Source organism: Lytechinus pictus, chromosome 18 (assembly GCF_037042905.1).
Source record: "Lytechinus pictus isolate F3 Inbred chromosome 18, Lp3.0, whole genome shotgun sequence".
In the NCBI taxonomy this organism is placed as follows: domain Eukaryota; kingdom Metazoa; phylum Echinodermata; class Echinoidea; order Temnopleuroida; family Toxopneustidae; genus Lytechinus; species Lytechinus pictus.
The window spans coordinates 15,357,401-15,370,858 of record NC_087262.1 but is presented as its reverse complement, the minus strand read 5'-3'; the positions used below and the strand labels follow the sequence as shown (position 1 = coordinate 15,370,858).

Sequence of the window (13,458 nt, the reverse complement as noted above, 5' to 3'; positions counted from 1 at the left end):
AGATATTCAGATCATATGCATACCGTACTTTTCAAATAAAACCAAGGTTATTGCCAACATGAGACTTGCCAGACATACATAGCAACAAGTGATATGGAAACTGATGGGAGTATTGTTGAATTTAGATTAAAATTGATTTATTTATTCTTTTTAAATTTAGTTTTCTTTAATTTTTCTGGGGGGGGGGGGTTAATTCAACTTCCAAATGTTAGAGATTTCATTAAGAATCTTTTTATTGCCAATATATCCTTTAGATTTAAGATGATTGAAAATCTCTGTCATTCCATGATTTTGTTTGATTTAGAGCTTGTCAGAATTCTATGAGTCCACAGACAGGGTGACAGAACTTCACAAATGAGGTCAAAATTTTTGTTTGCTTTTTAAATCAAGGAACGAAATGTACCTTGCTCAGATCACAGTCTGTAATCAAGCTGTTATCTGGAGTTTCCCAGGGTTTTATTTAACCCACCAAAGACTAACACACCCATGCACTGAAGAGATTGTTGTATCAGATTAACTGATGATAACTACTCCTAAAGTATACATCATTTGTTTATGGTCTTTATCCTTTTCTTTTGCTATAATAATGATAATGGTAGTCATAATAATGATTATGAATAGTAGAAGAAGAAGAAGAAGAAGAAGTAGTAGTAGTAGTAGTAGTAGTAGTAGTAGTAGTAGTAGTAGCAGCAGCAGCAGCAGCAGCAGCAGCAGCAGCAGCAGCAGCAGCAGCAGCAGCAGCAGCAGCAGCAGCAGCAGCAGCAGTAGTAATGATGATAATGATAATATTACTATCCTTTATTCTTTTATTAATACTATAATGATAATGGTAGTCATAATAATGATTATGAATAGTAGAAGTAGTAGAAGTAGTAGTAGTAGTAGTCATAGTAGCAGTAGTAGTAGTAGTAGCAGTAGTAGTAATGATAATGATAATTATACTACCACTACTACTATTACTGCTGCTACTAATAATAGATAAAAGATATTGATGATGATGAATGTTAAACATAATACAAGTTTGCTCAGGACTGCACACATCCTACAGAATGTTTTTAGGGAGAGAGAAAGGGAAGTGATCGAAAGCTTTGATAAACCTAGATTCCAGATTTATGTTCAACATACCAACACAACATCAATTTGTGGAAAATAACAACAATAATGGTATTTTTGATACATATAAAGTTAACATAAAGTACATATTGATGATTTTTGTTAAATTGTGAATGACCCTTAAGTGCAAATTAAATTATCTCGGACAGTGTACACCCAAAAACATCTTTGACTGCTTTGATAGCATATCCAGATAAGACTTATGAACCCCATTAGCAATCCTAGGGTTAAACGACAGGTAGTTCTTATCATTATCTCTCTCTCTCTGTCTTTCTGTTTGTGTTTAGGCAAGATGCTGGATCTCTATGAGATTCTAAGGGAGCCTGCAGTGTATGGCACGCTGGGCGTGGTGGTGGTTGCTGCACTTCTTGATCTCTTGCGTAGGAGAAAAGAGAGATTCCTGATGGCTTCGCCGGTTGATCTCAAGCACCAGTCCATTGAGTTGCCTGTAAGTATAAAAGAAAAGTTCAATTTTATGACAGCCAAGAGGTTTTTATTCATATATATGCATAGATCTATACACGAAATTTCTGTCAGTCAATGTATGTTCCTATCTGGTTTGGATGCTGTATTTTCTGGAAATCTCTTGTACTAGGGGGACTTCATCAATTCCTGGGGGGCATGTCATCAACATTTTTGTCTCACAAGTTGTCAGATCTGAAAACCTTCCTTGTTTCTTTTTGGCGGAGGGGCACTGTTACTGTCGGATAAAACGTCCAACAAGTCCTTTCATGAATTGCTTGTAATACACTTCATCAAGGGCATAATACTGTATAGTGCACACACCATTCAAAGGGGCTCATGGATGGTGCTAGCTCAGTATGTACAAGGTACCTTAAATTCAAACATGCTTAAGGCTCTGCCGAGGGCAATTGGACTGTTTCAATGGTAAAAAGTGTGGTTAATAATGCCTGAGTGAAATGTGTAATGTTTTATAATATAGTGATGTGGATCCTTATTGATAACCATCCTGATCTCAAAACTGTCACCGGCCCTTATACTATTATGACCTCTATATCACCTTTCAGTAGAAAATGGAGATGTATCGGGCCTAATCAATGACCCAGTCATGTTTGCGCAACTACATTGTAATCATATCATTCAGGATCCACTTTGTCACAATACTGACCTTGCACTACACATAACTTGATGGATATTTTAGTGTACATTTTTTTCCTTTAATAGTTGGTATACCAATGTCCATCATGAGCGCCATTTTTGTCTCGCCTGCACAGCAGAGCGAGACTATAGGCGCCGCTTTTCCGACGGCGGCTGCGACGGCGGCGCCGTCAACATCAAATCTTAACCTAAGGTTAAGTTTTTTAAATGACATCATAACTTAGAAAGTATATGGACCTAGTTCATGAAACTTGGACATAAGGTTAATCAAGTATTACTGAACATCCTGCCTGAGTTTCAGGTCACATGACTAAGGTCAAAGGTCATTTAGGGTCAATGAACTTAGACCATGTTGGGAGAATTAATTTCAAAATCTTAACCGAAGGTTAAGTTTTTGAAATGACATCATAACTTAGAAAGTATATGGACCTAGTTCATGAAACTTGGGCATAAGGTTAATCAAGTATTAGTGAACATCCTGCTCGAGTTTCAGGTCACATGACCAAGGTCAAAGGTCATTTAGGGTCAATGAACTTTGGTCAAGTTGGGGGTATTTGTTGAATTACTATCATAACTTTAAAAATTTATGGATCTAGTTCATGAAACTTGGACATAAGGTTAATCAAGTATTAGTGAACATCCTTCCTGAGTTTCAGGTCACATGACCAAGGTCAAAGGTAATTTAGGGTCAATGAACTTTGGCCAAGTTGGGGGTATTTGTTGAATTACCTTCATAACAGAAAATTTATGGATCTAGTTCATGAAACTTGGACATTAGGTTAATCAAGTACCACTGAATATCCTGTGCGAGTTTCAGGTCACATGACCATGGTCAATGGTTATTTAAGGTCAATGAACTTTGGCCTTGTTGGGGGTCTTTGTTAAATTACCATCCTAACTCTGAAGGTTTATGGATCTAGTTCATAAAACTTGGACATAAGAGTAATCGAGTATCACTGAACATCCTGTACGAGTTTCAGGTCACATGACCATGGTCAAAGGTCATTTAAGGTCAATGAACTTTGGCCGTGTTGGGGGTATTTGTTGAATTACCATCCTAACTCTAAAGTTTATGGATCTATTTCATAAAACTTGGGATATAAGAGTAATCAAGTATCACTGAACATCCCCTGTGAGTTTCAGGTCACAAAACCAAGGTCAAAGGTCAGTTAAGGTCAATAAACTTAGGCCATGTTGGGGTAAAATTGTTGAATTGCCATCATAACTTTGAAAGTTTATGGATAGAGTGAATGAAATGTGGACATGGGTGTAGTTGACAAGTCTTAAGTCACCGTTCAAATGTCATCTATGGTCAATGAACGTGGTTTTATGTCATTATATGAATGGTGTTTTTGTGAATGATTATTTTATAGTAGTTTTCAAAGTTAGCACTGCTGCTACATTAAATCACGTAATGCAGGCGAGACTGCCAGAGGCGTTCCACTTGTTTTGATATTGGCTTCTCCACAATGATCAAGGTTAGTCTTGCCTGAATATTACAAAAGGGTTTTAAATTCAAGATTAAATAGCATGGAGTTGATATTCTTTTTCTTCCTTCACATTCATAGGGAGAAGAAAGGGTTCATGTCTCGGCCCTTACTCCAGATAGGAAATTCATAACATATATGCATGAAAATGCTAGAACAGTCTACCAGGCATTCATGAGGGGCAAAGCATTGGATGGTAAGTGCTCTTGATTTTAATTCAATTTTAATAAGCCACCTCCAGGAGGTGTTTCATAAAGAGTTCAGTGTGACTAAGGAGTCATGATTAAACGCCAATGTGCACATGATATTTAAAGTGTTACCTGATTGAAGGGTACGCGGTAGTGTGCCTCCCCCCCCCCCGATGGAGAGTAGTAAACAAAGATTGAAGGTTTCGGCGAGTAGTGGTTACTTTGATGATGATTGGCATAAAATTGATCAAAAGTGCTACAATATTGTCCAATATCCACAGAAATATCCATTAGAGACATCATTTGACATTCTACTCACATACATGTACATGTAATTTGATGCTTTTAAAGGAGAAGTCCACTCCACCCCAACAAAAAGTTGGTTTGAATAAAGAGAGAAAAATCAGCATTTTATGTTGAAAGTTTCATGGAAAGCGGATGTGAAGTTACATGTACCCTCCTGAGGTGCTGCGATGGCTAGCAGTACACAGCAGAGCAAGAATTTAAAAGGCATGAAATGTCTATGGTCATATCCTGGTGGCCTGTGACGTTACCCAGAGTATTGAAGGGAGTATTCTTCACTTTGTGACAGTGTTATGGCTGGAGTGTTTTTCCCCTTGATTTTTTTTTTTTTAATATACTAATTTTGTAATGTTCTTGGGTTGGATTTGATTGGACCCATGATTCCAGGTTTGACTTTATAGAGAGGTGCTTGTAGATTGAGAAAACTTGTCTTTCCTTGATGGGTTTCTTGTTTTTTTTTTTCTATTTCAGGTGCAGCAGATTCTATGGGATCATGTACAGACAAAGGCTCTGTTGACTGGATAAGCTTTAATGAGGTAAGGGAATATTTCATATGCAGCATAAAATGCCATACTTTACTTCAAGAAAATTTGATAGATAAAGGAAAAGCTGACTGAGTAACCACAGCCTCTACTGACTCCTTCTCTTCCTCCTCCTACACCTCCACCTTATGAAAATGAATTAACTCATTGAAGACTATGTAAAACATGTCTTATGGCAAAATCATTCAGTCTCCCAACGGGTTATTACTCCAAAGAGATGACACGACATTTGCTCCTCTGACATTTGCTCCGGTCTTAATATGTCAGAGGGCATAGGGTTAGAGTTAGGATTGTGATAGTTTTTGGTTCAGAATATTAAATGTAAAGATAAGGATTAGGGTTTAATTAGTTTTGGAGGTTATGTTTTATGTTTGGTTTAACATACAGATTTCCATCTTTGTAAATGAGGCTACATGTGTATTGATACTACATTGTAAATCAAGTTTATCAGGAGTGAATATTTAATGACACTTTGTCTTTTCTGCAACAGATTGTGTATGACATCCTAACATTCTGATTGAAGGCAGTGTTAAACATGATGTATTGATTTTTCCCTGACATTCACTGGGGAGCATTTCATAAAATAAACAGTTAGTGATTTGCACTGAGTCTTGTTGTAAGCTACTGAAATAGTTGCACCTGATTGGCTCAGGGCAAATTTATCAGTGTATATGTGTTTCATGAAACACTCTGTTGACATCCTTGGACTTTGTTCTCCTCCTCTGTCCACAGGGGATATCAACTCAATTAGTTTATTTACTACTGCTCTATCATCATACCAATTTGTTAATGATTTTCTTATCAATTTGGAATAAATTCATTTATTAAAAAGTTTTTATCTTCTATCTACTATTATAGATCATTTAATCAATTGTTTAAACAATCAAAGTTGAAACTTTGTTGCTCTTTTATGGTGTGATCGGCCTGTTTGGGCAGGGATTGACCAAAGTGCTTCAAACAAGAGATATCGTTAATGATACTTCACATATCTGTCATAGTGTCAGAGATGGTTGACAGAAAGGCAGAGAGCAACCTATATCTTGATTCAGGGGGAAGGAGAAGGGGGGGGGGGGGAGAAGTCTGATAGATTGAAGGACAGCTATGGAAATTCTGAAGAAGAGAATGAAGGAAAACACATTCATTGTAAACATAATCTCTTGCATTAATAGTTCTATATCTCAATATCTGGCATTTCCTATTTCTGAATCATTGAAAAATCTAACTCTGCTATAACAATGATAATTTGCTTTGGTTTGGCTTACATTAAGGCTTGGTCCCACTGCTGTTATGGATGCGATAGGATGTAAAACGGAAAAGAATCTTGCCTTCCATTGGAAAACGGGAAAACGTTATGTATTCGTTGAGTACTCTTTGCATACGCGTTTCATATGCTCTGTATCCATCGAGCTTCCGTCCACTGTGATTTCATTGTTCGCCCATTTTGTCCATAGTCTGGAGCGGATGAAAATGGATGGAGCCACCCAAAATTTTGCTTATCTGCTGTATCTGTTATGAGCACGTTTTGTGTCTGTCGGCCAGTGGGACCAGGCCTTTGCAAATGCTATGTTTTTGTTAAGACCTGAAAAATCAGATGAATATTTTGTCTGGTTATCATATTCTACATATTTATGTACACATTCTCCACTCTCTGTGAATTTCCCCTGCTCTTGCCGCTACACTCTCTAAGAAAAATGTGATTACATTGGGTGATTTCAAGTTCAGTGTTGACCTATTGGTGTTGGTGTTAGGTCAATTTTTACACAAGTATAACACCAAACATAAAATGAAGATGGTCCTGAAAAGTCACTCACTAGTTGTTGAGATGTCAATAATGTGATCTGGATCAGTTTTACAAACTCAGAATAGATATTGGAGCTAGGGGAAGCAATCCAAATTCCAACACCAATGCCAACACCAAACTTGAAATCACCCAATGTGTGCAGGCAATCCAGAATCCAATAACTAGGATGATGAATTACCTGCAAATCTAGCACTGTATAAAGCAGAATATTAATTTTAATGATTTCATATTTGTATTCTATAGGTATACGAATCAGCAAAGGAAATTGGATCTGGGTTAATCCACCTTGGACTCAAGCCAAAGTCAGAGGCCCTGGTAGGGATCTATGCACAGAACAGACTTGAGGTAATATTTGAATAATATTGTTGTTTGAGTTAGATAACTTGATTTTTGTCTCACCTGCATAGCAGAGTGAGACTATAGGCGCCGCTTTTCCGACGGCGGCGGCGGCGGCGGCGTCAACACCAAATCTTAACCTGAGGTTAAGTTTTTGAAATGACAGCATAACTTAGAAAGTATATGGACCTAGTTCATGAAAATTGGCCATAAGGTTAATCAAGTATTACTGAACATCCTGCCTGAGTTTCATGTCACATGACCAAGGTCAAAGGTCATTTAGGGTCGATGAACTTAGACCATGTTGGGGGAATCAACATCAAAATCTTAACCTAAGGTTAAGTTTTTGAAATGTCATCATAACTTAGAAAATATATGGACCTAGTTCATGAAACTTATACATAAGGTTAATCAAGTATCACTGAACATCCTGCATGAGTTTCACATCACATGACCAAGGTCAAAGGTCATTTAGGGTCAATGAACTTTGGCCGAATTGGGGGTATCTGTTGAATTACCATCATAACTTTGAAAGTTTATGGATCTGATTCATGAAACTTGGACATAATAGTAATCAAGTATTACTGAACATCCTGTGCAAGTTTCAGGTCACATGATCAAGGTCAAAGGTCATTTAGGGTCAATGAACTTTGGCCAAATTGGGGTATTTGTTGAATTACAGCCATAAATTTGAAAGTGTGTTGGTCTAGTTCATAAAACTTGGACATAATAGTAATCAAGTATCACTGAACATCCTGTGCGAGTTTCAGGTCACATGATCAAGGTCAAAGGTCATGTAAGGTCAAAGAACTTTGGCCACGTTGGGGGTATTTGTTGAATTGCCATCATATCTCTATAAGTGTATTGGTCTAGTTCATAAAACGTGGAAGTAAGAGTAACCAAGTATCACTGAACATCTTGTGCGAGTTATAGTAGTTTTCAAAATCAGCACTGCTGCTATATTGAATCGCGTGATGCAGGTGAGACGGCCAGAGGCATTCCACTTGTTATTCAAATAAAGGAAATTCTATTTTGGGAGGTCCATGCTCGTTATCTCAGAAAGCCAAATAATGCTTTTTCCACTCTTTAAGTTTTGCTATCCATAAGTTCTGTAAGCTAAGTCCATATATGATACTATTACAGATCTTTTTTAATTTTATATTTGACCATTTCATCCTTTTGAAAACGAAATTTCATTGATTTGTATTATTTTAAATGATTTTTTCCTTTTCCAGTGGGGACTATTTGAGATAGGATGCGTTACATATTCTATTGTCAACGTTCCACTCTACGACACACTAGGACCTGATGTCTGCTCTTACATCATAAACCAAGGTATGGGAACAATCATCACCTGTCTTGTACATTTACAAGTGTACCTTTGGCTCAGTTGGTAGAGTGTCCATCTCACAACCGGGAGGTCGGGAGTTCAAACCCCGGCCCCATCAGACCAAAGACGTAAAAAGATGGGAGTTGCTACTGCCCTGTTTGGCATTCAATGATTAAAGGGATAGAGCCTCGTCGATCAGGTGCTGCACAGCGGCTGCCGGGCCCACGATCACTTGGGCAAATCAAATTTTCGGAGTATTTCATTTCATGTCTATTTCGAACAATAAAATATGGATTTTCATTTTCATTTGATCATTATTATTATCAGTATCATAATCTTATTATTATAAATTTATTATGACTATATTGAGATGGGATGTATCATCTATTTTCATGTGAACATTCCTCTCTGTGACTTATCAGGAGCCACTGTCTCCTCTTACATTATAAACCAAGGTATGGGAATAATCATCACCTATCTCATACATGTCCAGTGTACCTTCAAGTTGGAACTATAATTGTGATGACATTGTTCTGAAGCACGAAAGTTAGTATTCAGTTCATGACTATTTCGATCAAAATCAAATTCTGATGAAGATAATTAGAAATTGGGTTCGAATACAAGTGCAGCAACATTTAAATTAAATATTAAAGTTAAATGCAGCTAATGCTGCCTAAGTCATATCTTTTGGACCAAAGAAATTTGGAGAAATTTGACTTACAATAGGTATATAACACATGCTTTACATAATAAGTCTATGGACTTTGAAACACAAGGTCCGGGGATCAAACTCCACCGCAGCACTTGCATCCTTTGGCAAGGCGTTTATCTACATTTGCCACTCTCCACCCAGGTGAAGTAAATGGGTACCCGGTAGAAAGGAATTCCTTGAATGCTCGAGCGTCCGATCAGGATAGCCGTGCTAAAGCCGGGGTAATAGTATGCAGCGCTTAGAAACATCTGTATTAAGCGCCATATAAATGTTGCATATTATTATTATGATCTGGTCTAAAAAATTGCTTTGACTCAGGCGAACATTTGACTTATGGAAGGTTGATTTAAGCTAGTTAACCAATAATTACGTGATTATCATCAGCTTTCTGAAAACTTTGACACCGTTCAGATGTTAATCTCTCTTAAATGTTGGAAAAGTTTTATGATAAAAAAAAGGTTCAAAGGTGCAGTGCACTGCACAATTATTCAATAATGTACTGCAGGGGTCTGTTTCATTAAGAGTTACAACTGCCATGGTAACTTTGATTTTGATTGGCTGCTGAGCCCTGTCGCCATGGAAGTTGCCATAATGGCAAAGTTACAATGGTTGTAACTCTTTATGAAATGATTCCACACACTTTCTCATATGGTAGAGTAAAGATCCCAATCTCTGAGACTCTCCATGGCCGAAAGTGCCACAGATCTTTTCTTGGACAGCTGTATTTTATTTTTATTTTTGTAACTCCCGAAGGAACTCGGCAGGACAGCGTTTTGCTGGTATACGCCAAGGTGGTATATATTTACCTAGGAAACATTTTACATCTAGGTTAATCAGTCATTATGGCTGACCTCATACTCTTGGGCCTTTTTATCAAAGTGGAGACAATGGCAAAGTGGGGATTCGAACTTACAACCTTGCGATTATGAGTCCAATGCTCTAACCACTGGACCACATGACCCGGGGAGTTGTTGGCTCCTCTAATGTAACTTTATTCTGGCCAGTTATTCTTAGTTCCTGTCATAATCAGCAAAATATATTTCTCTCCTTATGAAAAGAGAAGACAATGGTTCTCTGTATCATCTTCATTGGTGTACTACAACATGTATGTTTCTATTCCCTATCTTGTAGGTGATATTTCCATCGTTGTATGTGACACTTCAAAGAGAATCTCAGCCGTTTTGGAGAAGGCATCATCGAGCCCTTCCTTGAAGATCATCATTGGGATGCTGCCCAAAGAAATTACACCTGAAGTCAAACAGCAAGCCCAGGATGCCAACGTACAGATCATCACACTTCAAGAGCTGAAGGTACGTAGCACTTTGGACTACAATGGCTGATCTCAAGTTTGGTGTTGGAGTTGGTGTTTTTGGTTTGGAAAAATAATTCACAATGCATGCTTAGCCCTACTTATAATGTGGGATTTCATAGATGATCCAATCGCATGTCGTATTGGGTGACATCAACTTTGGTGTTGGTGCTGTAGTTGGTGTTAGAAGCACAATTTAGATTACTTCCATAAGCTCCAAATCCTATTCTGAGTTTATAAAAATATCAAGATCGCATTATTGACATCTCAACTCTTTGTGAAATTCATCCCTGTACCAGCGGCATTTTAAGTTTTTGTGCTATGCTATACATTAAAATTGACCTAACACCAACACCAATAGGTCAACACCAATCTTCAAATCATCCATTGATTGCTCAACACCTAGTTCGATTAGTCCCAGGACCAGATTGTTAGTTTGGTTCTGTGGTGTTGTATAAATTATGCCAACACCAATACCATAAAGGTCGACACCAAACATTAAATCACCCGTTGATTTTGATATTTATTTTTTTATTTATTTTATATATTTACATATATATTTGCATATTATTTGTAGCAAACAGTGAAAATATTTCCAGATGTGGACCATAATGACTTGTAATATCATGTATTTTTTAATAGTATTTCGATGATGCAGTAAACTTGTACCATTTGCTCATTTGATACAAAAATAGACAAGAACATCTTACATGTAGTTTACTCTCACTTTGCCTCTCAATCTTCGCCATGCATATGACTTTTACCCTCTTGATAATTTGTTGTTGTTGAGAAAAGAAAGAAGAACGGATGTAGGAGGAGAAATGAGCTGGAGGAAGATGGGAGAAGAAGGAGGGTGGGTAGAGGAGGGTAAGGATTCCCAGAGAACAAGGACTTAATAAAGAGAAGAAGAAGAATGGAAAAGTAGGAGGTGGAGAGAGAAAAAGAAAGAGTAGAAGAAGGGGGGGGGGGATAAGATGAAATTCTATGTCACCTTTCCCATTACCATAAGAATACTGTGATTTGCGGAGCGTTGTGGCCCAGTGGATTAGGGTCGTGGGTTTGAATCCCAGCTATGGCGTAATTTCCTTCAGCAAGAAATTCATCCACATTGTGCTGCATTCAACCCAGGTGGGATGAATGGGTACCTGGCAGGAATTTATTCCTTGAAATGCCAACGGGCTGTAAAAGGTTGCGGGGCTAAAGCCAGGCTATTTCCAAGTCCTTTGGAAGCGCATAGGGACGTTATGACATATTATGATATGCGCTATGCAAGAACTGCGTTATTATTATTATCGTAATTTTTATAGACATGTATCTGTACGAGAAATTACGATGTTCTATGGACAGTATGGCATAAGGCATCAAGGTATAAGAAACTACATGCATATATGATGTATTTTGAAATGAATATTCATGAATAAACAACTTCCCCTTTTCATATTTTAAGTGATTTTGTTAGCACAGAAACTAACTATGTCAAGAACTTAACATCGCTCACTCATTCTTCTTTAAATCCAGGAACTTGGAAAGAAACATATGCAGGATCCATCAGTAAGTATGACTTCCCGAACAAAAATTACATTTTTTGCCCTGAATTCTTGAAACCAACATATCAAAGATTACCAACAACCTGGAAAAAAAAAATTATGTGTAGTCTTCTAAAGCATGTGATACTACTTCCTGTAGTTCAGTGGTTATGGAACATAATGAAAATAAAAGAATCAAATAGGGAGAGAGTCATGTAGCATGTAGAGTCAGGTTGCAGTGCAGTATATGTGGTCAATCACAAACAGTGCATGTATGTGGTCAATATCAATCTCTGATATTAATTCCTTCATTTATTGCCCCGATTTCAATCTAATTTACATTAATAGACAAACGAAATGAGAAAGTTTTTTTTATTACGAAGATCCTAAAATGATTTCATCGAATTTTCAAAATGAAGTGGTTACCGGTACACAACAGAAAAATTGGCAGTTTTTTAGCTGAGCTGGTGCAGCTTGCTCTCATTTAATCTAATTGGACTGTGTGTGTGTGTGAAGAAGAATCAAGATAATTTTTGCCAGCTATGAAAATCACCCGAGCCTTAAAGTTTACAAAGTGTTTGACGATATATTTTAAGTGTATGCAGCAACAAAAGTACATGTGAATACCCCTGTTATTTTGTTTTTAAAATTTGTATTTCTTATAGCCTCCAGAAAAAGATGATCTATTTACAGTCTGCTACACAAGCGGAACAACTGGTAAGAATATTTTGGTCATACTGTATAATTTTTAGAGGGAAAGGATTGAGATTGAGAGTTACTATTGTGGTGGAAATGGTGGTATTATACTATTATGTAACAAATAATTTTCTTTGTTTTTACTGCATATAGTCGAAGAAAAACTTTGGCGCTGCTTTTCCTTCTAATGTGTTAATTAGGACATTTGTCTAACACTTTGAATATAGAGCTTATCATACTTAACTTAATAAACGTAACAAACTAAACTACATAACTTAGCTAACTTAACTACCTAACCTTGATAACTTAAATACCAACCTTCAGGCAAGGTAACTGAAAAATAACTTTTAAATGATACATTTAACATTGCATCTGAGAATGGTCTGTCAACATATTCTTGTCAGAAGATGGAAGTTGATAAAGTGAATGAAAATAACTGATTAAACTACTGAATGATTGAATTGAATGAATGAATGAATGAAAGAAAGAATGAATAAAAGAAAGAATAAATGAAAGAATAAAAGAAAGAAAGGAGGGAGGGAGGAATGGAAAATGTATTGGATGAATACTGATGCAAATGAAAAAAACAACTTAAAGTAATCATAATTAGTTTATTATTAACTCATAAATTCATTCATCAGCAATGAAGAAACAAGCAAATTGAAGTAAATATGAACGAATGATTGAATGTATAATCAATGAATGAATTATTGAATAAGATATTAATTAATCAAAAAGATTAACAAATTAATACCTTTTTTTATTTCTCTATGATTAATAGGCAATCCTAAAGGTGCAATGTTAACACATGCAAACATAATAGCTGCAGGAGCGGGATTGCAAAAAGCTTGCTATGTGAGTTCTGATAATTACTTTTCTCTCTTACCGATTCCAAATCTATGGCGCAAATATTCACTACTGAATGATACGCGCCGTATAAGCTAAAACAACAACAACATATTCTATTGTCTTTTAATATTAATAGTGTAAGGTGAT

General features: G+C 36.7%; 1 protein-coding gene across 1 annotated transcript in view; it reads left to right on the top strand.

Moving 5' to 3' along the window:
• The window catches only part of LOC129281779 (long-chain-fatty-acid--CoA ligase 1-like), a 45,204-nt gene that overhangs the window by 8,528 nt on the left and 23,218 nt on the right, over positions 1 to 13,458 (top strand). Inside the window, exons 2-10 of the mRNA XM_064113164.1 lie at positions 1,401 to 1,561; positions 3,801 to 3,915; positions 4,682 to 4,746; positions 6,797 to 6,898; positions 8,125 to 8,224; positions 10,063 to 10,241; positions 11,759 to 11,791; positions 12,432 to 12,483; positions 13,244 to 13,317. Of these exons, the coding sequence (XP_063969234.1) occupies positions 1,406 to 1,561; positions 3,801 to 3,915; positions 4,682 to 4,746; positions 6,797 to 6,898; positions 8,125 to 8,224; positions 10,063 to 10,241; positions 11,759 to 11,791; positions 12,432 to 12,483; positions 13,244 to 13,317 (876 nt within the window). The 5' untranslated portion in view covers positions 1,401 to 1,405. The remainder of the gene's footprint in view (positions 1 to 1,400; positions 1,562 to 3,800; positions 3,916 to 4,681; positions 4,747 to 6,796; positions 6,899 to 8,124; positions 8,225 to 10,062; positions 10,242 to 11,758; positions 11,792 to 12,431; positions 12,484 to 13,243; positions 13,318 to 13,458) is intronic.